General features: G+C 42.9%; 2 protein-coding genes across 4 annotated transcripts; one reads left to right on the top strand and one right to left on the bottom strand.

The window, feature by feature from the left end:
- Positions 1–540: 540 nt before the first annotated feature.
- sart3 (spliceosome associated factor 3, U4/U6 recycling protein) lies at positions 541–10,577 on the top strand (the record flags this gene model as incomplete). 2 transcript variants are annotated; one of them, XM_083673839.1, is made up of 19 exons in its annotated part: positions 541–726; positions 1,374–1,500; positions 1,817–1,921; positions 2,035–2,219; positions 2,468–2,573; positions 3,844–3,968; positions 4,263–4,418; positions 5,119–5,257; positions 5,444–5,551; positions 5,716–5,793; positions 5,874–5,932; positions 6,152–6,261; positions 6,363–6,475; positions 6,643–6,719; positions 6,796–6,964; positions 7,108–7,580; positions 7,737–7,889; positions 8,119–8,306; positions 8,504–10,577. In XM_083673839.1, 19 exons carry the CDS (start codon positions 541–543, stop codon positions 8,712–8,714), a joined length of 2,868 nt encoding a protein of 955 aa, XP_083529965.1. In that variant the 3' UTR covers positions 8,715–10,577. The 2 variants fall into 2 exon arrangements, with proteins under 2 accessions (XP_083529965.1, XP_083529964.1); XM_083673838.1 differs by having other exon boundaries at positions 5,444–5,572.
- Positions 10,578–10,658: 81 nt separating this feature from the next.
- ficd (FIC domain protein adenylyltransferase) lies at positions 10,659–13,417 on the bottom strand. Of its 2 annotated transcripts, none has more exons than XM_083674238.1 (3): positions 13,278–13,417; positions 12,687–13,027; positions 10,659–12,457 (listed from the first exon to the last, which is right to left on the bottom strand). In XM_083674238.1, the coding sequence occupies exons 2-3, from the start codon at positions 12,958–12,960 to the stop codon at positions 11,379–11,381; spliced, it is 1,353 nt and encodes a 450-aa protein (XP_083530364.1). In that variant the 5' UTR covers positions 12,961–13,027; positions 13,278–13,417; the 3' UTR covers positions 10,659–11,378. The 2 variants fall into 2 exon arrangements, with proteins under 2 accessions (XP_083530364.1, XP_083530365.1); XM_083674239.1 differs by having other exon boundaries at positions 13,361–13,414.
- Positions 13,418–22,572: the final 9,155 nt, after the last annotated feature.

Below are 22,572 nucleotides of genomic sequence, written 5' to 3'. Positions count from 1 at the left end.
CGCATAGTTTTGGGGATTACGTTGGGTTTTGATTTTGAACTAAACAACATTCCAGAGAGTACCACTAGTATATTTATATTTAAAGGGCACCAGTATAATTAGCGTAAAGTGTGCAATGGAATTAAAAGTAATGGAAAATGTTTAGCTGAAACGAAGGAATATGAATGGTTTACAGTGGAATGTAGGCGCGTCACACTAGGCTACTGTACTTGTAAACAGTCCTGTACATAATCATATTCAAATGAGTAGCTAATGAAACAGCACCTTGCTTGCGATGCAAAAACACTTGTTGTTATGTCAGAAGATTACATTATTTTTCAAGTAATGATAATTATACGGTATATTCGTTACACTCTTTCCATATGTACCTGCAAGTTCAGTGACATTAGTTGTATTAGTTTATTTATTAGTAGGCTACAATCAATTTGAATCAAGGATCATTCATGCTCATGTAGAATCATTCCAGGGTGGGATAGGTAATCGTCAGGCTCTACCTTGGACACTCTCTTGCTGTTGTTACCAGGCAGATAGACTTCCAACATGGCAGCAACGGGGAACGCAGAGGAGACGCAGTTGCAAGATATGGAGGAAGAGGCAGGGATGGAGAGAGAAATGGATTCAGATGTGGAGGAGGGCATGGGGATAGAACAGTCAGACGATGAAGAAGACGATTCATCAGAGGACGAGAAGGAGAACGAAGCCGAAATCCAGCGTTTGGAGGAGCAGGTAGCTAACGCTTTCTAGCTAGCTAAATGAATGGAGTGAGACCATTGAGAGTCAGACTCAGCCCAGACAGAGAGGCAGCAAGCAGGCTAGCCAGGCAGTCGGTTAGCCATCATCATCAACAATCCCAAACTGTGTGGGTTCGCTCAAGACTATGCTGTTATTACAGTTATATATTTTACGTCCCATATAGCTGTTTGTCACTAACATTAAAGAGAATTTCAAATACTCTGGCTTCATGTTTACATTTAGCCTGCTAGCTAGCTACACTCTGCGAAGTCGACCAGTATTAGTATTGCGGTGCGGTAAACACGCGCCTTTTCAGCAGGAGAGATAGCTAGCTAGGTATGAGGTAGCAAACGTTAGCTAGCTAGCTTGAACTACTAGGTCTCTTCGAATAATGTTAGCCAGTAAGATCAACTCCATGTGTGACAAGTGTGGGACCACCGTAAAGTAATGCATTTGATCGAACACAAGGTGGTGTTTGATCTGCATTGATTGTGCTATTCTTCACCTCACTTTGTTGACATCGATCTTTGCAAAGTGACGACTAAACTCCGTAGCTTTAGGTTTGAATGTTCATAGACACCTATAGCCATGACATGTTGGTTGTAAGTCTTAGTCTGTTTAATGCTTTATGTGACTTTCAGTTGTCCATCAATGCGTTTGACTACAATTGCCATGTGGACCTTATCAAACTACTGCGGCAAGAGGGGGAGCTGCTCCGGCTGCGCAAGGCAAGGCAGAAGATGAGTGAGCTTTTCCCACTCACTGAAGGTTGGTGTCTGCTGTCTTTTGGGATGCACTTTATGCGTAGCAACTTGTATAGTTGAGCAAATAGCTTATGAGTTCAGCCAGAATAAAGACATTGTTTCAGATATACCTGTTGTTTCTGCTGTTTATGTGATTATTACGAAGTAGCCTTATTTATTGTTGCATAATTCAATGTCTGTTGAGACTCTGAAATCATGAATAAGGTCCCAATGCCTTTCCCCATTAGCCATTTGTGAAGAGGTATGATGATGGTTTCACTCTTTTAAACAAACTGGATGTCTGTTAACTGCATGTGAAACTTACCTGTCCTTTCCTGCAGAGATCTGGCTGGATTGGCTCAAGGATGAGATCCGCCTGACAGAGGAGGAGCCTAACCGGGAAAAAGTTTACGAGCTCTTTGAGACGGCTGTGAAAGATTATATCTGTGAGTTGTTTGTCCCCACTTTTTAGGTTATATTCTCAAGCAGGTTCAATAGATAGTGTTATAATTCCATGCAGTATTATTGTGAATCTTTGTGGTATTTGTGTTGCCTGTAGGCCCAGAAATCTGGCTTGAATATGCCCAGTACTCTATTGGTAGCATGGGATTGCCTGGCGGGATGGAGAAAGTGAGGTCCATCTTTGAGAGAGCCCTGACAGCTGTAGGGCTGCACATGACCAAGGGAGCGACAGTGTGGGAGGCCTACAGAGAGTTTGAGAATGCCATACTGGCCACAGTGCAGGTTTGAGCCCCCTGAATGATGATTATGGTTTATGTAGCTGCAACATGCATACTAATTGAATACGTCAACATTCTCCCCATTTCTACATATCTGAAGGTGTGTTTGTGCTCAATAAGTGATTTCTCCATTTAGTGTTGAGCAGAAATGTGAAAATTCTAATAACAAAATGCATGATTGATCTGAAGCTGATACAAACCAGGTGTTTTGCTGAATTTGAACACACTTTTCTTTCCCTCCTTCATCCCCAGCCTCCCCCTGGCAGCGTTCCGACCCGTGAGCAGCAGGAGCGGCTGAACGTTCAGCTCGAGCGCATCCACACACTGTTCCGCCGCCAGCTGGCCATCCCCTTAATGGGTACGGCTCTCCTAGCTTTTCTCTGGAGCGGGTGCTGTAAAATGGGGAGGGGTATTTTGCTGGATGAAATGTCATGTCCTTGGGAGTCCACCATGGCTCACTTGGGAGAGCCCCACTGAAAAGACTCAGGCCAGGGACATGTGGAGTGGAGCTAGTGCAACATCAATGAAATCAGTTGCTTTCTCTTACCGTGTGGCTTTTTAAAGGCTAGACAGGTTTACAGAGAGTACTCATCCTTACCAGGCCCAGTAATGTGGTCCCTGACCAGCTATTCATCCAAATGCAGGACTGGCCAAGAGATAGCCAGATGGTCTGGCATTGTCTGCTGTTTTTTTCCTGGTCTGGCTGAACGGCCACCGGAGGCATTTCTGGAACGGCTAAACCCATCTCATCAATAACCTGTGCCAGCGTTCAGAATATAATCCCTCATTATCTGGGCCTGTCAGTCACTGTTGTGTATCTTCACAAGACAATGGCACAAAAAAAATATAACAGGCTGCTAACATGCTAAGACTAGATTGCTAAAATAAAGGACACATACTAAAGGCTTTATTCTTCTTATTGAAATGTAAACTCTTTGGTGTTTCTACCAGCCACATTTTTTTAAAAACCAATATTAAGGCAAAGATCACAAAGAACACATTAGTATAACTTCTGACGCACTGAAAATGAACCTCTGTACAGAACGAATCTCCTGCAGGATTTAAGTTTCACACCTGTCCCTGTATCAAAATACCTCTAAATATTTTCCCTGGCATGTTTTCTATCTTACGCGGTCGCGTGTAAGTTGCTACCTCGTGCTGCCGCGTGTCGTTGAATGTTACTGTTATGCTTTATTTTAGGTTGTAACCAGAGACGTTGTTGTAACTAAGGAAGCTCATAGACTCAGGGGTTTGTTTGAAAGTCATGAGAAGCGCAGCAGTCAGCTGGATGAGGCAGCAGCAGCAGGATGTTGTCACAAATGTTGAATCAACGGTGATCATAATTGCGGATCGCACCAGTTTAGTTTTTAAATTGAAGTATAGTATTCACAAACCATTGTTGGCTACCCGCCAAAGTAGCTGGTAAGATTTACAGATTTACCTGCTAATGCCAAAATCTAGCTGCATTTAGGGGGGGGGGGGGTTGGTTTCTATCCTTTGTTTGGTTTTCTACCCTTTACTTTGTTGTAAGTACCCATCACCTTCATTCTAGCGACACATAATAACTTGGTATGGTATACTATGCAGTGTTGAGGTTGACTCCTAGTGTGATAACTGTTGTTTTGCAGACATGGAAACTACCTATGCAGAGTATGAGGAGTGGGCTGACCAGGGAGTGGCTGATACTGTCTCTCATCAGTACAAGAGGGCCCTAAAGCAAATGGAGAAAAGCAAACCCTATGAAACGACTTTGGTACTTCTGCTTTTTACATCCCTGGTCTTTGTTGTGACCAATGTGAATAGTTGTTGAGATTGTAGTGTGAAATAAGTTTTTTACACCACTAAAGCATAACACATAACTTTACTGCCTATTTAGGTGGCGATGTTATTTAATTATTGTGGATAAGCAGGAAGGTTAGGTTGATTTTTAAGCATCAACTGCTTCAATGAGTGGATTGCTTTCCTTTGTGTCGCAAATCATTGTGTGAGTCTTTATGGTACACATGAGCTCTACAATGCCTTTAATATGCCAATGTTTGCCTTGCAGCTGGTGGCAGAGCCACCCAAGCTGGCAGAGTATCAGACCTACATTGACTATGAGCTGAAGGAGGGCGACCCGGCGCGGGTCCAGATAATCTTTGAGCGGGCGCTGGCAGAGAACTGCCTGGTCCCGGACATGTGGGCCAAGTACACCAAGTATCTGGTGAGTATCCTCCACCCCCCACCACACTGCGCACCGGGTGACGTGCTGCACTATGCTCATTTTAATTACTCAATCTCTCCAGCAGCTCCTGAAATTTATTCATGGGCATTTTAATTGCTTTAATGGGATGATAATGAGATGCTGAGATTGCAAACACTAAACACGGACAACATTCACTAGTTCATCAGAGCCTGGGCATTTTACCAGTGATAAAAAAACAAGAACTTTTAATCATAAGGTTCCTAACCTGTATCCATTAGGCTCTGTTTCAGCAGTGCCTTTTTGGACCTTCCTGTGTTTTATGTAGGAATATAGGCCTACTGCCATAGGATTCATGCGGCCATCATAATAGCCATGTGTTATAAAAGTGTCTCTCCTGCTAATACTCAGGGAAGTCATTACATTTATGGAGGTGCAATTTAACTGAATGATGTATTTCAACACATTAATCAAATTATGACATTGCCTAATGGGTTTGGGCAGTATCTCTTGTACAGCAGTAGGAAACACCTACGCAAGCAGCCTACACAGCCAAGGTGAACCTGGAACACCAATAGCTGCTATAAAGGCAATTTTCACACATTATCGTTAACTTATGTGTAGATTTACTCGTGTACGTGTAGTTTCTGAATGTCTTGTCAATGTGGATTTTAAATGTTTGGCCATACCAACAACATGTCTCTTTATCATGGTGTTTCAGGATCGTCAACTGAAGATCAAAGACATGGTCCTTTCCTCTCACGACCGTGCAGTCAGGAACTGTCCCTGGACCATGGGCCTGTGGAAGAGCTACGTGCTAGCCCTGGAGAGGCATGGGGCAGACTACAACACTGTTTCAGGTAAACACTGGTAGTGCAGACAGCTATATTTGGATTGGATGCAAAGGATATTTCCAGATTAAGTGCTGTATATTGTTTGGATGAAGAGGAGTTGAACATTGATACTGTAGCTTGTTTTGCCTCTTTCATGGGCATAGGTACTGTGTTACTAAGGGGTTCAACTTAGACCTCTTTCATTCCCCACAGATATATTTGAAAAGGCCTTGAATGCTGGCTTCATACAAGCTACAGATTACGTGGATATCTGGCAAGCGTACCTTGACTACCTGAGGAGACGTGTGGATTTCAGTAAAGGTGACAACACCTTTCCATTGGGTAATGCATTATAACCCATAATTAATCAATGATAAAAAAAATAATTAAAAGATTTCTCTGTGTAAAAGTAAAATGTATTGATGTAATGTAAGATTAAAGCTGGCCTAGCTGTCTACTGACAGTTTTTACATTTACATTTACAGAGTCAAGCAGAGAGCTGGAGGCGTTGCGGGCAGCCTTCATCCGGTCTCTGGACTACCTGAAACAAGATGTGGAAGAGAGTATGTAGACCTCCCATCTTTAGACTGTATTTCTGTCTTTGTGTGCTGGAGACTCACTGCTTTGTCTTGCTTCTCTTTAGGGTTTAGTGAAAGTGGAGACCCCTCCTGTACCATCATGCAGACCTGGGCAAGGGTAGAGGTAAGGGCGAAGATTGTGAGGAACTCAAGTCATGAATATCAGGAATGATCTCACCACTCAAAGTGCTAGTTTGATTTATGAAGTAATGATTTATGATTTTGTTGCACAAATGAATTGCATGTTCACCAGTGAATGCAGATTGCTTCAAATGTCATCAGATTTAAACCTTTTCCTTTTCTTTCATTCATTATTATTTTTTAACTCGTTCTGTTTGATCAGGCGCTGCATTGTAAGAACATGCAAAAGGCCAGAGAACTGTGGGACAGTATCATGACTAAAGGAAACGCTAAATACGCCAACATGTGGCTGGAATACTATAACCTTGAACGGTGAGTGTACTTGTCTATGGGCACCTGTCAAATGCTGGTTTAATGGATATAGAGAGCAAATTATTTTTGTGAGTGTTTCCTGATGGGCTGGCTCTTTTCAGGTCTTACGGAGACACTCTTCACTGCAGGAAAGCTCTTCACAGGGCGGTCCAGTGCACCTCAGACTACCCAGAGCATGTGTGTGAGGTCTTGCTCACCTTTGAGAGGGTCGAGGGTAAGCTACAGAGGATGCAAAAGGCCTGAATAAGTGATTTGGTGGCAGGAGTGTCAGATAGTGGTTGACACAGCATTCTGTTCAAGTTGATCAGGTGAATTGTAAAAAAACATAAAATGTTTGTTAGTATCGTTAGCGTGACAGTAATGTGTGATTGTCACCCTCAGGTTCTCTGGAGGACTGGGATGCAGCAGTACAGAAGACTGAGACTAGGCTGAACAGGGTCAATGATCAGAGAGCCAAAGTAAGACTCTTTTGTATTGTGCAGCTCTGTTATTGTGCAGTCATGTCCTAATGCCATCCTTCCTCTCCTCTCTCAGGAGGCAGAGAAAGAGGCCCATCTGGCCCACCAGGAGGATGGGAAGACTGAACAGAGGAGGAAAGCCAAGTCAGACAAGAAGGCCCAGAAGAAGGGCCATAAAGTCAACAGAGCTGGGGGAAAGAGGAAGGTAGAGGAGGATTACCAGGATGAGTGGGGTGATGAGTCAGGTAAGGAGAGACAACAAGGATTTATTTTCCCATAGTAATGTTATTGCTTGCTGTCTGCTTATGAGTTGGACTGATGCCGAACAAACCTCTTGATGGCATGAATCAGAAGTTGAACCACGTGCTGTCTCCTCACTGTGTGACAGAACAACCTCCAAAGAGGCACCGTGGCGAGGGCGAGCCAGGCTTCAGCAAGAGAGGCCGTGAAGAGATGATGGAGACAGAGAGTGGACTGTTTGGCCGGAGAGCCCCTCCTGGCCGCAAGCAGGCAACCCCTGCTGCTAAAAAGGGCCAGCAGGGATCAGCAGAGGCGTTACGGACGACCCAGGATGACAACCTAGAGCAGCGCAACGACAACAGCAGTGTGTTCGTCAGTAACCTGGCCTTCACTCTGGAGGAGCCAGAGAAGAAGCTCAAGGAGCTGTTTGATGCCTGTGGCCCGATCCAGCAGGTGCGCCCCGTCTTCTCTGTCGGAGGCACATTCAGGGGGTACTGTTACGTACAGTTTGAGGGTCAGGCCTCCGTGACCGAAGCCCTGAAACTCGACCGGCAAGAGGTGGAGGGCAGACCCATGTTCGTATCACCCTGTGTGGATAAAAACAAGAACCCTGAATTCAAGGTAAATTAAACCACATGTTTAAGTGTGTTGGTGTTGATGTGGGTATGGACAAATGGGATGGTTGTTTCACCCAGAACACAAGCTGGCTATGTGACTTGGTGAGGATAAGATACAAGACCTCTTTACATGTCTTTGTGTGTATTTCATGGCCTCTAGGTATTTAAGTACAGCACATCTCTGGAGAGACACAAAATTTTCATCTCGGGCTTACCCTACTCCTGCACAAAGGAGCAGCTGGAGGGGCTTTCCAAGGATCATGGCACCATCAAAGAGATCCGCATGGTCACCAATCGCTCAGGCAAACCCAAGGTGAGACATAAGGCTGCATGGTTAAAATATAAAGAACACTGCCCAGTCAGAGCACTACTCTAAACTTATGTATTATTTAGTCACATTTGTTGTGATATATCCATCTGTGTTAATTGCCAAATAGGTCATTTGAATCACAAATGTAAAAGCTCCATTGACACTCATAAAATGGTGTGGTACCCATGGGAGGCTTGCTGCTTTAATGTCCTGCTGTCTCCTGGCACTGCAGGGTCTGGCATATGTGGAGTTTGCGGATGAGGCCCAGGCCTCGCAGGCAGTGCTGAAGATGGATGGCATGGTGCTACAGGATCACACGCTCTCTGTTGCCATCAGCAACCCACCTCGTAGAAACACAGCAGATAAGCCTGGCTCCAGCCGGCCCCTGGGAGCCATGATGCCCGGCCAGGTCTATGGATCGTAAGTTAGCTGCTGCTCAAGCAATACTGCTCTCTTCACTCATAACGACAATTAAAACAGTTCAATCAAATATTTTGTCCTGATGATAGTACTTTCCTAGAATCAGCCACATTACTTGCATAAGTCTAAGACAGATGCTGTCTTGTAAATCAACCAAATTTGAAAGCAGCCTGATTTCCTTTTGTTTTGTTTTTCAGGAGGGGGAAAGGACGCACCCAGCTATCACTACTCCCGCGTTCTCTGAATCGACAAAGTGGATCTGAAAGAAAAGCGGCAAATGGGACAACAGCCAAATCCATGGGGGATACAGGCAGTGGGGGGCTGAATGCAGCTGGAAGCACAGCATTTGAAGCACAAGCCAAGCCCCTGTCCAATTCAGACTTTGCCAGAATGCTTCTCAAAAAGTGAAACTAGGGTGTAAGTTAACAAGATAACTGCTTTGATATGGAAAGCCATCTTGTCTTGAAAGAGAAAAGATGGTTGTAATTGTCCTATAAGTGTGACTCCTCCCCTTTAATCCACCCCAACTATGATCCCCAACCCCCACGTCACTTCCTGTGAGAAAGCCTTAATCATCCTGGCTCCTCCCCTGTTCACCCTGGACCCTTTTGAACAATGATTGATATTCCTTTTGAACAAGTATGATAGAATGTCTGTTTATGACCAATTTCAGTCAGTTTTTTTTTTTGATGGGCAAAGATATTTTATAGAAGACAAGTCATTATATATTTGTGTGTAAATATATACAAATCGTACACCTCATGTCGCTAGGTGTATTTTTTGTTGTTGTTCTGGATTGGGAAAGGTGTTGGACTCCTGGGGTGAAAGTATTTTTTTAAATGTTAAAACAACCCCAACCAAACTTGTGAATCATGTTTCTTGTTGTTTTAAAAGGTATATGCAAGAGCTTGACATTTATTGTGAGGTGCATTCTAGATGGTGTGTGTATATAAACTGTATGTATTACTACAATGAAAATACATTTGTTTCATATTGTTCAGGCAATTTAAGAAGTCATCTTTTGCATGCCCCACATGGCAGGTAACATGCAATGATAGTTGTTCCCAGGCAGCACCTTGCTTTACAGAAAACGATCTGAACTGCATTTGTACAAATAATTTATTTGCAGAAGTGCTACCCAGAAAACTCACTCCTCACCTGTCCTGTGCTTGCATTTGTTCTGTAGTTCTCAAAAGAACTAGAAGGACGTTCTACTCTGTCCTTGAGAAAGTAAATAAAAAGGCATGTACAGTATACAGTATCAGCAATTTATGGAGCAGGTCCATTACTAGTGCTATTATTTAGCAGGTAATTAATGTGTGTGCATGTCACCATTACCCAGACCCAGAGACCTGTTGTGCACCCATCTCATAGTTAGGCTGTCTACCTTGAGAGGATGGGAGGACACTGTAACCTTGTGGAGTGTATCCATTTCCTCTGAGAAGTGTAGTTCCAATTTCACTTGCAGACATTTTACTGGTGGTTCATTCCTGGTGTCGATGTTGAAAGAGCCTGCCTTACAAGCCATTAGATGAGTGGGGAATGATGACCTGACAGTCAGTTTTGGGATGTCATGAATGTTGGCTGGGGAGGGGGGGGGGTCTATGCAGCTGTTGAATTGCAAGAACCTCCACTGTACATATCTGCCCACAGTATGAAGGAGACAACAATATTCAGATGCTTTTCCACATGTCCCTTTATTACAAAATATCCATTTTGCCTGGCAAAGGTAAATCTAGATATCAATGATCCTGGTGTTCTTACTGGTTGTTTGGTTGGAGGGTTATGTACTATGTTCAGTGTTCACACCCCCAGTGGTTGGCCATAGTTTTGTAATGCATTTGTATGTTTTCAAAACAGAAGGATTATTAGCTATATCTATTGTTCTATCACCACAGTGGCCTAATCTAGTTAAAGGGAATACAAATGTTTTATCTAGAAGATGCTTTCTGTTCTATGTCCAATACAAAAATATGGTGTATACACATTGTGTAGTAACTTTTGAATCATTTTTATGTTGTCAATGTGTTTGCATTTTGCTATTAATTATGTGGACGCAGTTTAACCAGAAAAAGCTTATTTTTCTTAACAAAATTGTCACTGTTGCAACTTTCTCTAAGGAGATTGTACTTTTGTCTATTTTTGTTCAGTGATTTTCTTTATGATTTCCTGCTTGTTCTACAGTTGTCATTTGGGTGTTGTAAAATGTCATCTTGTGGTTTCTTTGCTGTTTCTGGCCTAAAGTTGTTTATTAAAGCAATATAAAATGAGTGTGTGTGTGTGATTCTTGAGTCCAACAACTTATCACAGTTGTTGACACAGTGGAAAGAAAATCAGACATCTCACTTTCAGCAGAGGAAAATAAAATATTTATTTTGTAGTAAAATAAATAAACTGTTAATTAAGTAGATATGAAAGTGCTTCTCTGTTTAATTAGACAATGACCCATGTTTCATCTAAGACAAATCGAAGCTGAATCAATCTCAGACATGTACACATCCAATATAATAATTTGCTAAACCTTATACTGAATAAATAGCATAAATTATTCTCTTCACAGTCAAAAACATTATTGATAATAGATGGAATGGAACTAGAATGTTGAGCTTAAGAGCCTACACTAAAAACAGTGAGTAGCATTAGAAGACTATAAAACCATTTGAGTGTGGTTTGCAAATTCAAATGGGACCTATTTGTCATATCATTAGAAACATCTGACCTTATTCAATGAACAACATTCTTGGGCTGAAGATTTGTTTTCTATTCACACATGGCACATGTAAATACTTCAAACCTGCAAAACTCAAACTGATAAGGCCTCCAAAATCACATCAGTTAAACAGAGCAATATTGTTGTCAAAAAAAGGAAACCTCAAACCATAAGAGGTGCAATCTACCGTTTCTGTAATGATGCATCCTTATAATTATCTACAACAATGCATGCTGTAATTTTAACACAGGGCAGCAAGAGGCAACCTCAGTGCAGGTCAAGATTAACCCCAAATGAGAATTTCTAACCCAATCTAAAAGTACAAGGCAAACCCAACTTGATCAAACCCCTCCTGCTCCGCTTCAGTTGTGTAAGGTGATGGTTTGTTTGCAGTCAGGGCAGGCCTGGTGGTGGTTGGACCCAGGCAGCCCCACAGCGTGCTCAGTGGTGGCGATCAGCAGTGTGTCCAGGGTGATCTCTGTGCACTTGGCTATGAAGCGGATGAAGGGGCGGACATCCCCCTCGTTGGCTGTGTCCAAGGCAGCATAGTACTCTGCCCGTTGTTCTTTACGGATAGTAATGGGTGGGTATCGCGCTTGCATGAGCACCAGGTTCATTAGAAGCCGTGACGTGCGTCCGTTCCCATCTACAAAGGGGTGCACGTAGACAAGCTTATAGTGGGCGAGGGCTGCGTACTCCACAGGGTGCAGCTGGAGGGACTCCTCTGAATTGAGCCACTGCACCAGCTCCTGCACGTGGCGCTCCAGGTCCTGAGGGTGGGGTGGGATGTGGTGGCCCACAAACACCTGGCTAGTACGTAGGCGCCCTCCTTCCACAGGGTCTGCATAGCCTAACACACGCCGGTGGATCTCCAGGATGTCACTGACAGTCATGGCCCCAGTGCGGGACAGCAGCGTGGTGTTGATGTACTTCATGGCTGCGTCCACACCGATGGCCTCGTTCTGCTCCTGCAGGCTCTTGCCAGGCACAGCGTAACGAGTCTCGAGGATGTGGCGGATCTCAGAGAGTGTGAGTGTGTTGCCCTCGATGGCCACTGTGTGATATATATGGTGGTAGTAGGTTTCCTCCATCACCCTTCTGAGGGCAGAGTTGCCCTTAGGGATGGACATTAGCCTACGTACTTTGCTGTCAATAACACCAAAGTGGCGTTGGTCGATCTCCTCCACCAGGGGGAGGGTGCGGTCGCGACTCACCAGGGCCCTCTCATTGCATGGTGAGATGGCTAAGGCCTTGGTGTAGAGGTGGTCTGCCTGGACAACGTCCTTCTCTTCCAGGATGGTCCCCAGCTCAGTCAGAGCATCCACAAAGTCTGGGTTCATGTTGAGTGCATGCACTAGCAGCTTGTGGGCCTTGTCTCTCTTTCCCTGCTTCTTCATCTCCAAAGCCTGCTGCAGTGCTGCCTTGGCCTCCAACTGGGTCTCTGCAATCAGCAGATAAAACATTACATAATTGTTGTGCTTGCCAAGAACAAATATATTGAACATCTCAGTAGTTTCATAACCATAAATGCAACTTTCAAACGCAAATCCTGAACCAAAAAATGTACACTGAAACAAACCCATGATTTCCTATGGTACCTGAAATTAGAACACTCCTAGCTGAAAATGTTTCTATCCTGTGTGTCCATATGGTGATAACTTCACACTTACCTATACTTGGCTTGGACCTAAGGGGCAGGAGATCAAGGGCTGTGAAAGGGACAGTAAGGCTGGTGGATTGGACTGTGGAGCGCTGATTGTTCCCCCACAGCTGGCAGCGCAACAGGGCAATACCCTTCAGTGTGGCACAACACTGGTCCTCCACCCCAACCATGGGCATTAACAGAGCCACGAGAGAGCCCAAGAGCAGGCATAGCAGCGGTCCCCATCCACCAAGGACACGGCCACAGGTGTAACGCCACACCGATAATACAGCCATCATCATTGATTGTATTCTCCATTCTCATGTGACACGTCACCCATCTATTCCATTTGGGCTAGCCGAGGAACAGCTGTGTAGCCGGGAAACAATCAGTTTTTACCAAATTTGGTTAAAATATTACCATCATGCATCATTTGATCAACAAATCTTATAATGCTAGATATATACTATATAGCTAGGTATTAGCTAAATCCAATATCGGAGTTATAAAGCTCAACAACTAGCTACATAACAGCTGTCAGTTTCAGCTGAGCTGGAACTGGTTACCTAAGTTAGCTACATTAATAAGCTAGCAACTAGCCACATCTCCGCATACTCACCATGATATTGTAGCCACTCAATTCTATCGATAAAAAAAATAGTTAATGTAAAGAGAAGAATAGCAAGCGCTTGTGATCTTTACCTCTTAAATCCTCTAATTTGCGAACTAATGGCAAAAAGATTTACAGACACATCATCAACTTCCTTTATCGCGAATGAAGGGCTTGCCAAGATACTGGGATATGATTGGTCAAAACGGACTTGTCATTGCTGTTGATTGGCTCAGAGAGAGGGATATGCGTTGGTAGTTATCTCTCTGTTATGTTTCACCTTTTTCCAAAATGCCTAATTGATTGACACCGGAGGCTTAATCTCACAATTATAATGTGGGCTGTAGCAGAGAACCTATATACAGGGCTTTAGCAAAGAGGATGCAAACTCATGCATTTGCTTTGGTTTTAGCCTACACGTCAACTATGCTGACACTAATTTGGAAAGGTAGCTCATTGGAAATTCTGTCATTATTCACTGATTAAATTGAGTGAGCATTATGATTGCATTGACAGTGAGCATTGTTTTTGTTCAATTAAAATACCTTGTATGCCTTTGAAGATATTTTTGCCTTCAATGAATTTGTCTGGTGTATAGCCAACACTTCGTTATAGAAGATTAACCTTCCAAGTGCTGAGATACCTTTTGCAGTGAAGCTCAATTATTAGGTTAGTGAGCCTCAGGGAATGGGCAGTGTACAGAAAACTGACTGCCACAAGCCAAACCCCTCGGGGAACACTTGATCCTACTAATTTGATAGGTTAATGAAAGGCCTGTTTCGCAAATCTCTTCTAATGGATGCCTTTCATAAAATTCAGTATGTCCTCACATTGGTATTGGTTGATCACGGTCAGTGCTAGGAAATGGCCAGCTGCCCCACAACATTTTTTTCATAATTCTGTCCTCATCTTTTTTCTGTTGGATGTGGATGCTTACATTTTTAAGTAAAATCACATTTTGGTCAGTGATCTAAATGTGCAGATATATTCTGAGCAGAAATCTGTTTTATTCATGAACAGAAGATTTCTCTAGTCCACTGACGAGATCAGTAATCTGTACCAGGTTCCACTTACAAACATTGGAGGGCAGTATTGCCATACTTTATGTTTTGCACAAAATAATTACCATCTTATGCTGCTCTAAATTTTATAACAGTGACTACTACTATTGATATCACGCCTATTCATTATCATCATCATCATCATCATCTTGAATTATGACATTTCTTGTTTTTCCCCACATTGCTGATAGAATACTTGTGATTACACCAAAAATGTTTAATTGGTTCATTGTAGTATTTCTCCATCTCCCCATTTTCCTTTTATGATTTAAGGTAAGATGTGCATTGAGAAGTCCTGCTGTATGACTACCTGTGGATTCACTATCCTCTGTTTACTGTAAACATGCTGTGATGTGAATCGACCCTTGCTGAATTCCAGAGCCACTGCTGATAGATCATCAATACTGATGGGTGAGCTATACTGTAAATAACATAGCCTCCTAAATGTAGCCCCATGCTCAAACTTCAATGAATGACATTTTATATGAACATATACTGGATCTAAAATATGCTTCATGTTCTGCTAACAATTCATGTCCAAAATAGGCTTGTTAGTCACTCTCTGGCTCCCCTGCTTCCCTATCCATAGTGTCTCAGTGCTGCTTAGTCCCACTGCCATCCTACCTCTGTAAATGATGGAGTGGCAAGACATTTGAAAGAGCTTACACTACATTATTTCATTAGTGCACACACAGGCACGCACGCACGCAGGCAGGTACGCACGCACGCACGCACACACACACACACACACACACACACACACACACACACACACACACACACACACACACACACACACACACACACACACAATCCAGAGAAATAAGAATGTTGTTAATGTCAACAGGCAGAATACATTGGATCATATTGAAATCCTCTGGGAGTGTAGAACTAGGGCTTTTGTAGAGCGTATACAATACTAGCTAACTATTTGCATGTGTAAACAAACCCACATACACACAACTTTTCCAACAGGCTGAGGCCTGCTAAAGCTGTCTGCATCCTCTGTGGGGCCAAGGAGAGACTGTGATTTATGGCATGAGAGCTCTCTCCTGCAACTTCAAGCAGTTATAGTGGCCAAGAGTATTTACTGTAAAGGCTCCAGCTCTCTCCTCCACCCCCACCTGGATTTAGGTGGAGTGGAGGTGTACACACATGAGAGAGAGAGAGAGAGAGAGAGAGAGAGAGAGAGTGAGAGAGTGCAACCTTAAGGATAACCTTAATCAAATGATTAACTGCTCTGGGGAAATAATGCTGTTACAGATACGATATACTGTGGATTTGATGCTAGAATCAACCACCTTACCGTATATGCAATTCTCACTGCACCAGACCACATATATTATTACAGGTCCTGTAAGCCTTAGAGGAGATCGTCCTCCATAATGAATGAAACAAGGCCTTATTGCTAGCCACGGTGAACAGAGATACAAAAGCCTCAAGGCTCATCCTTTTATCTGAAGATTCAAAGCTTGTATTCCTTCATCTTAAGAAATGTCAGGGAGAACAGAGGTGTCTCTGCGCCTCGTTTCCCACAGACAGTCTACTTAGTATGCCATCTAGGTGCGCAATGCCATCCCATACGCCCAAACTGCATGTTCAGGGCTATTTTTACCATGGCTGTTTGTCGGTGCTTCTTCAGAATGGGAATAAATCAGTGCCTCTAGCACTGTTTTACAGCACATTCTGCTTGATATTGTTCAGCTGTGTATCTTCTTATGACCACTAAAGCAAAGGCAAAGCAAAGCCTGCAACTCCAATAGTAGAGAGCTAGTTAGTATCCAGCTATTATTGATTATGTGCTCATGAGATTATTACAGTCATTTTATTATTGTGTAATTTAATTTTATTCCCGTATCCATACTATGCAGCATCTCGATTCTTCAACTATTCTTTCTTGCACCACTAATAAGATCCTCTGCTTTTGACTGCCTATCTGATAAATATCACATTTCTGCTGTTTAATGCAGGATGTGTACCAGCTTGTTTGTATTGCTTCAAGGCATTGCAGTGAGGCCAAACCCTCAATCAGCTATAGTGTTCCTATGTACATTTCTGGAGAAACCAGAAATGTGCCAAAGAGTTCAATATATTAACCTTACAGGTTATAGCAAATTGTTAGTTGAAAAAAGAAAGTTACATACAGTATTATGGTGCAATGTCAGACTCTTGTTTTTTTGCCAATGCAGTGAAAGCTATGCTAGTCAAGCAGAACCAGCTGTAATATACTGTAAGGTTTTCCAGATGACAAAAGTCATCTGAGGACAGCCATGATTAATACTTGATTGCGTAGAGTGGCGGACCACTCGCCCTATGTGCCCCCACCAGACATTTAGCAGTGATACTGGCATGCTTGACTAATGCCTCTGCTATGCCTTAGCGTTAAGGGTTATATAAAGAGCCCATCAAATCAGACTAGAAGGCCAATAAAGTTTGCATGCGGCATGGCCACTGCAAGGAATAAACAGAGATTTAGCATCGTATTAAGAGCTGCAGTCTCTCCCATTAAAAGCAGAGAAGAGATGCATTGGAGCGCTACCGTTATAGCATTGCCATCCACCAGTCCCTCTGAATCAGCCCTACAGTAACTGCAGGGGGACAGGCAGCATCCCTGAGTAACCACCTGATTCTCAGTGTAAGATACATGGCACACAGTCCATTACTCCATTAGTGCTGCTGTCGAGGTATTTTTATCCCAAAATATGCAGCAACTGCACTGCATATGTAGCTCTTGGCCTAATGGTAGACGCTTGTGTCTTCTATGTGGGAGACCTGGGTTCAGCCCCTGTCATGTATATTGGGGGTTCCTCTGTAGGAGATGTGCTACACACAACACACACCTTTTCAACCCCAGGAGATCAATCCATATTAAATTAGCATGGTGGAACAGATACACTGCAGTATATTGCAGATGCCATGACTTCCTGACAAAAATTACTTTGTCTAAATTACTTTTTAATTGAGGGATAACAGCTTATTCTAATGAATGGGAATTGTTCAAGGGCAATGCTGAACCCCAGACAAATAGAGAGACCTAGTTTGTGGAGTTAGCTTGTTGCATTATGGTATGAGTTATAAGTTACTGTTGTTTTTATATCAATTGGGTGAATAGATAGATGGTGCTGTTTTCTACACTCATCCTCCTGTGGGCGAATTATGATTCACTCTCTCCTGTGTGGTGTGTTTCTTCATTTTTACAAATCTAATATAATGTTATGTCATTGAGAACAACAGTGGAATCGGGTTGCCAAGGAAACAAAGGTGGGAGGGCTGTGAAATGGTATAGAGGAATGGGGTTACTTAGTTCTTGTTTTTTTTATGCCTGGACACATGTCGAGGTGACCTGCACAGTACACACTTATTCCTCTTCTTTGAATACTTGTTTTTATGTAATGATATACTGCGTCATTGTGAATGTCCTACATTTGAATTAAATGATTTTATTACAGCCATGTGATGTTGATTTTCAGTGTTTTGCGGTTATTTACAATATTAAGCACAGTTTGTTGCATCAAGGCAGATTTTTGCTTTGATATCATTTTGTAAAACCATTCCACACATACAATAATGAGCAGCTATTCTCAACTTCAAACACACAGACAGAGCATCACATACATACACATAAAAGTCAGAAGGCCTGCAACAGTGACATCATGCTGTAGCTAACCCTCTGGGTGAGAATTCACAACAACACTCCAGTTGAGAATAGAGCATAATTGAAAGGGAAGTGTCTATGAGGCAGAATGAGCCATGGTTGAGGGAGAAACAAAGTTATGAGATGGATGACCCTCAGGTCATAATGTGGGCTAATTCTGCCTCCATCTGGCATATGCTCATACGAGCTGAAACCTTTCGGCTGTAGGAATGGATAAAACTGTGTGGGTGAGAGGATGAAATCAGTGATGAATGCTAATTCCCAGTGCTTTGTGCAGATGCAATTAAATGCCTCATGTCACTTTGGCATTATTATTCTAAATGGAGCAGTCTTACAAAACAGGTTATGCGCCTGTAATCTGGGACACATTCATATTCTTTTTTCAGTTGTGCCAGATGATAGCAATTCATGGCACTGTACATGAATAACAAGCCAGAGACGAAGATAGGCATGATGTACATTTCCACTTTCACCAGGAAAATGTTATAATAATGTCTCATTTATGTGTAAGGGTTTATGTAATCTGCACAGGATGGAATCAATATTAATCACAGTATGATACCTGCAGTAGTATGATTCCATTATGAGTTATGTGTAGCAGATTCCGTTATGAGTCATGTGTGCCAATACACACTTACGCACAGAGGCTCAGAAGACAGGAGAGCCTCCTCCAGAGTGAGACAGATACAGTGCTCCATCACAGACAATTAAAAAACAGACCTGTCTCAGGGTCACTTGCTTCAAGAGGTAGAAAATCCATCTGCCCACCTGCAGAGAAAAAATAGACAAATCTTTCTGGCAAAGCACAGACTCTCCCTCCCTCCCTCCCTCCCTCCCTCCCTCCCTCCCTCTCTCTCTCTCTCTCCAGACTCTCTCTCTCTGGCTGGTCTTTAAAGCAGCCAGGCTGCCTGTCTGAGGAGAGGCTTTGTTCTGGATGACAGAGCTGGGTGTCAGAGATAGAGGGATCTCGTTAGACAGTCAGAGAGAGAGGGATGGCCACTCGCTTTCCACTCTGTGAGTATGGATGGCTCACAGGGGGGGCATGGTGGGGTAGAACATGGATGACAGAGTAGAGGAGAGAGGTAGAGAAGAGAGAGAGGGCCTCCCAGATAGTCTGGATTATTACAAAATATGGGAAATATACTACTTATTTTGACGTGAAAGGTAAAGGTAGATCCTAAATATATTTATGAATCAATCAAGAGCGAATTAAACCATACACACATTAGGCCTCTTTCAATGCTCAACGTCTTCTCTCGCTCAAAATGTTCAGTAGCGGCCATGTCATGGTCAGTAGGGTTTCCACTGGTAAAATAAATCATTTTCAGGTTAAGCAGGTTGCAGAATATGCAATATATTGCACTATAACCCCAGTGGAACATACAACAAATTGTCTGGTTGCAGAATGCTTTTGTATACACATTTCATGGATATGTCCTTGAACCTAGTGACTCTAACTTGCTCATGTTAGGCACAGGGAGGTTCAGTGAGGACTATTGCAGACATCAGCATCATGGATGTTTAATTCTGCTCAAAGGTTATGCCATACACCAATAGCCTGGTATGGTTTGAGAGGAGAATCACTCTTAATACGATGCCCTTCTAAAATTCCAGAGGAATACAGACAATTAGGCCTGAGGGAGGGGGGCTTTTTCCACATGACTTCCTGCCTATGGTGTGGACAGAGTGGACATGATTAATTCACTTCATGCTCTTATCCGTCCTTCCTCTTTACCTCATTGACACTGCCCCCCGAGGGGAGGTATTTCACATTGAGGCCTCCTTTATGAATGACTGAACACAGAGGATATTCTCTCTCTCTCTTTCTGTGTAGTCATAATTGTGTGTGTGTGTGTGTGTGTGTGTGTGTGTGTGTGTGTGTGTGTGTATATGTGTGTGTGTATATATATGTGTGTGTGTCTGTGTGTCTGTGTGAGATTGAGCAAAGCATTCAATTAAACCTGGTATTGCTTTTTAGATAATTGGTGATTAGACACCCCCCTTATCATACCAAATCTACTGTATTGATAACCACATTCCTCAGCCATGGACTCCCCCTTTGGAGTCTTAACAGTTTGTATCCAAACAAATTAACACACTAACACTGTGAAGGTAAAGTGTCGTACAAATAACCTCTGCAAGAATCAAGTGAGATTTCACCACATCTATAGTGTTAGATCTTGCTGTTTTGAAGAAAGAGTCTGGACCATGTACATCAGGGAGAGAAGTCTTGATCTTTATTTTGTATGACAGGGACAAGTGCAGACAAGTACATGTACGTACGCTAGGCTTCTCGAAACCTGTTTTTGGGGGCTGTCCCTTATATCACAAGAATGTACACACCCAGGGGTTACATCCAACTCACGTCATTATGTCTTTATCTCCTGCTAAGGCGATGACAGATGTCCATACGTTAAAGACTTAGATGTACATACACATCTCAGCCTTGTTATCTGACTGTCAGTTCTGGGGTGCAGCTTCTGCTTTATCTGCTGGTACCCACTTCCCCATGAAACAGAACAAATTGTCCAACCTCCTCAGTACTTTTCCACCATTCCCTGGATGTACAATGTATTTATCTCTGCGTTGTGTTCTTTTAATACAAATATAACATGACATCATAATATCACATCGCCCATAGTCTCAATCAATAGTCTCCTTTGGTCTGGTAGCTTTTCCTCCAGGCTGATCAGGTGCTATTGGGTTTCAGCAGTGCCGCCAGGTGAAGAGATGATCTGGTGGGTGTGCTAGCAGAGAGACAGGAGATAGAAATAGCCCCAAAGCCTCAGGTGGGCAGCCATTACCGACGACCTCCCTGGGCCTCCTGTTCCACTTATCACTGAACATCCGCATTCCCCTTGTACAGTACAGGAGGAGTGGGTGGACAAAACACTGGCATCAGTCAGATGAACCAAGTGAACATTAACGGGGACATCTCACAGCACACAGCGATGACTCAGCTACTGTGGGCAGCAGGAAATCATTATCTTGTCATACAGACAGGGGATATGGGATGGCTGACTGGTGGGTTGACTCGATTGGTTTGTCATCATATTTGAAGGAAAGTACTTTTTTGAAGTTTAAAAAAAAATATTCCATACTAGATACATGAACATTAACAGTAAGAGTTCAAACTTCCTATTCAACTCTACTGGATGATTTTCAGTTTCCTGAATACTTATTGCTGGCCTGGCACTGATTCCATTACTCCATTTGGACTGGTCTCTGATGGTAAAATGTAAATAAATGATGTGTACATGTCAACTCCTGACAGTTAGGGTTAGAAAGAGCATGAGGTAATATAGATGTACATAGCAAAACCCATCGGGTAGTTGGGAATGGAATGTACATCTTGGGATTAAATTCCTTTCTACAACATCCTAGACAATTTATCCTATTGTGGCTGTTAGGGTTGAAATATTGTAACAGAAAAAATACTCCTTGTCTTGAGTGTGTTCAACTGATATGTCATTATATGCACTATGAATGCACCTGGACACTTTTATCCTGTTTGGTATCTTTAGTCCTTAAAAGTTCAATTTCACTATGTTCTATCTACGACGGATCAGGCAGGTGTATCAGGCTGTGTTATTACATGCGTCCATCAGATTTTGAGTTTTCCTTAAACACAAACATTAGTGGATGTCAAATGATCTGAATAAACCGCCAGCAGGTGGGGAGTAGAGGGCTGGGGGCATCCAATGGCATTGACATCTGATTAATCATTGCAGGCCCATATGGCGCTTAAGCGTGGAGCTCCCATCTGGCAACTGGCTCCTTGTAACGTCACCATTGAGAACCAAAACAACAAATAGCCAGAGGCACTCTATAGTCCCTCGAGCGCCACATCTGCAAGGCCTGTAAATATCTAGCATGTCTAATCCCTAGAGCCAGTGCTCCAGCACATCCACTCTGAAGTTCTCTATGCTTCAGAGGACATTGGCCTTGACCCAGCTGCCTTGCGTGACTTGAAATATGACCAGAAGAGTTTCTTTGCCTCTTTGAGAAGTTTGCGGCCCCTTGCTTATTATTCCAAGCATATTTACAATTAAAATTCATATCCCGTTTTTTATGCATGGGATAGTAGATAATTGATGTCAGATCAGCACCACCACAGAAGTGCCAGAGGAGCAGAGGAGAGGAGGAGTGTGGGTATTGATCTGGACCACTGGGAATCGAATCTCAGAGTGCTGGAAGTCAATCAAGGACAATGTTAAGTTACAAAGAGGATTATATGTTTTATTTACAGATGAATGGGAGACTAGAATAACTGAATAAATGAACCCAATTATGAACTTTAGTGGGTCAACAATAACTATAGAGCAAAAGCACATCATTACATGTCACTGAGGAACAGTTGGTTAGAACTAAGTCCAAGATTAAAAGTGAATATATAAAAAGGTGATACGCTGCTTTCCTGAATTCCTGTCTTTCATGTCTCTTCTGAGTCTGTTATGGAGAATATTGTGAAATTGTGGGAGGTGTGGAAAACATTGTAGAGAGGGAAATTTGCAAAGATGCAGCATCTCGCCTTTAATTCATGAGCTGTTTTCTCCCTACCCACACAAAAACTATTAAAAAAGGTATA

The sequence above is a fragment of the Argentina silus genome, assembly GCF_951799395.1.
Source record: "Argentina silus genome assembly, chromosome: 7".
Lineage (NCBI taxonomy): Eukaryota > Metazoa > Chordata > Actinopteri > Argentiniformes > Argentinidae > Argentina > Argentina silus.
The sequence above is the reverse complement of the archived record's forward strand: the minus strand, read 5'-3'. Positions and strand labels throughout refer to the sequence as shown.